Source organism: Penaeus monodon, chromosome 19 (assembly GCF_015228065.2).
Source record: "Penaeus monodon isolate SGIC_2016 chromosome 19, NSTDA_Pmon_1, whole genome shotgun sequence".
Taxonomy (NCBI): Eukaryota; Metazoa; Arthropoda; class Malacostraca; order Decapoda; family Penaeidae; genus Penaeus; species Penaeus monodon.
The window spans coordinates 45,229,004-45,229,445 of record NC_051404.1 but is presented as its reverse complement, the minus strand read 5'-3'; the positions used below and the strand labels follow the sequence as shown (position 1 = coordinate 45,229,445).

The 442-nt window shown below is 35.3% G+C and overlaps 1 protein-coding gene across 3 annotated transcripts in view; it reads left to right on the top strand.

Moving 5' to 3' along the window:
* Positions 1-442, top strand: part of LOC119585260 (high-affinity choline transporter 1-like) — a 75,683-nt gene that overhangs the window by 64,180 nt on the left and 11,061 nt on the right. For all 3 annotated transcript variants that reach the window (XM_037933933.1, XM_037933931.1, XM_037933932.1), the window contains one exon: positions 11-114. In XM_037933933.1, coding sequence (XP_037789861.1) covers positions 11-114 — 104 coding nt within the window. The remainder of the gene's footprint in view (positions 1-10; positions 115-442) is intronic.

Sequence of the window (442 nt, the reverse complement as noted above, 5' to 3'; positions counted from 1 at the left end):
ATCTTCACAGGCTACCGAACGTGAGGTGATCTGGGTGATGAGAATAGCCATTGTTGTTGTTGCTATTATTGCGTCCACGATTGGAATCCTTATCAACAGCATCTACTATCTGTTGTAAGTGCTCTTCTTGTCTTTCAGTTTCTCGTAAGGATAACAGTGCTAAATATTTATTAGACTGGCATTATTTAGACAATATCCCAAGCTTTTTTTTCTCACGCATGTCATCTCCCTCTGCATTGCTTTTGTTTATTATGTAACAACAAAGTTTAAACTAAATTTTAAAAGATGTATGTAACTATTCTGCAAGACTGGCATGTTTGGATTCTTAGGTAAAATATTCAAGAGAAATGTCACGAAAGGCTTCATTTTAGGTAAATCTGGAGAATGCGTCTTTGTTGTGATGTTAAGGTTGCAAATATAGGTATATACGGTAAGTTATTTC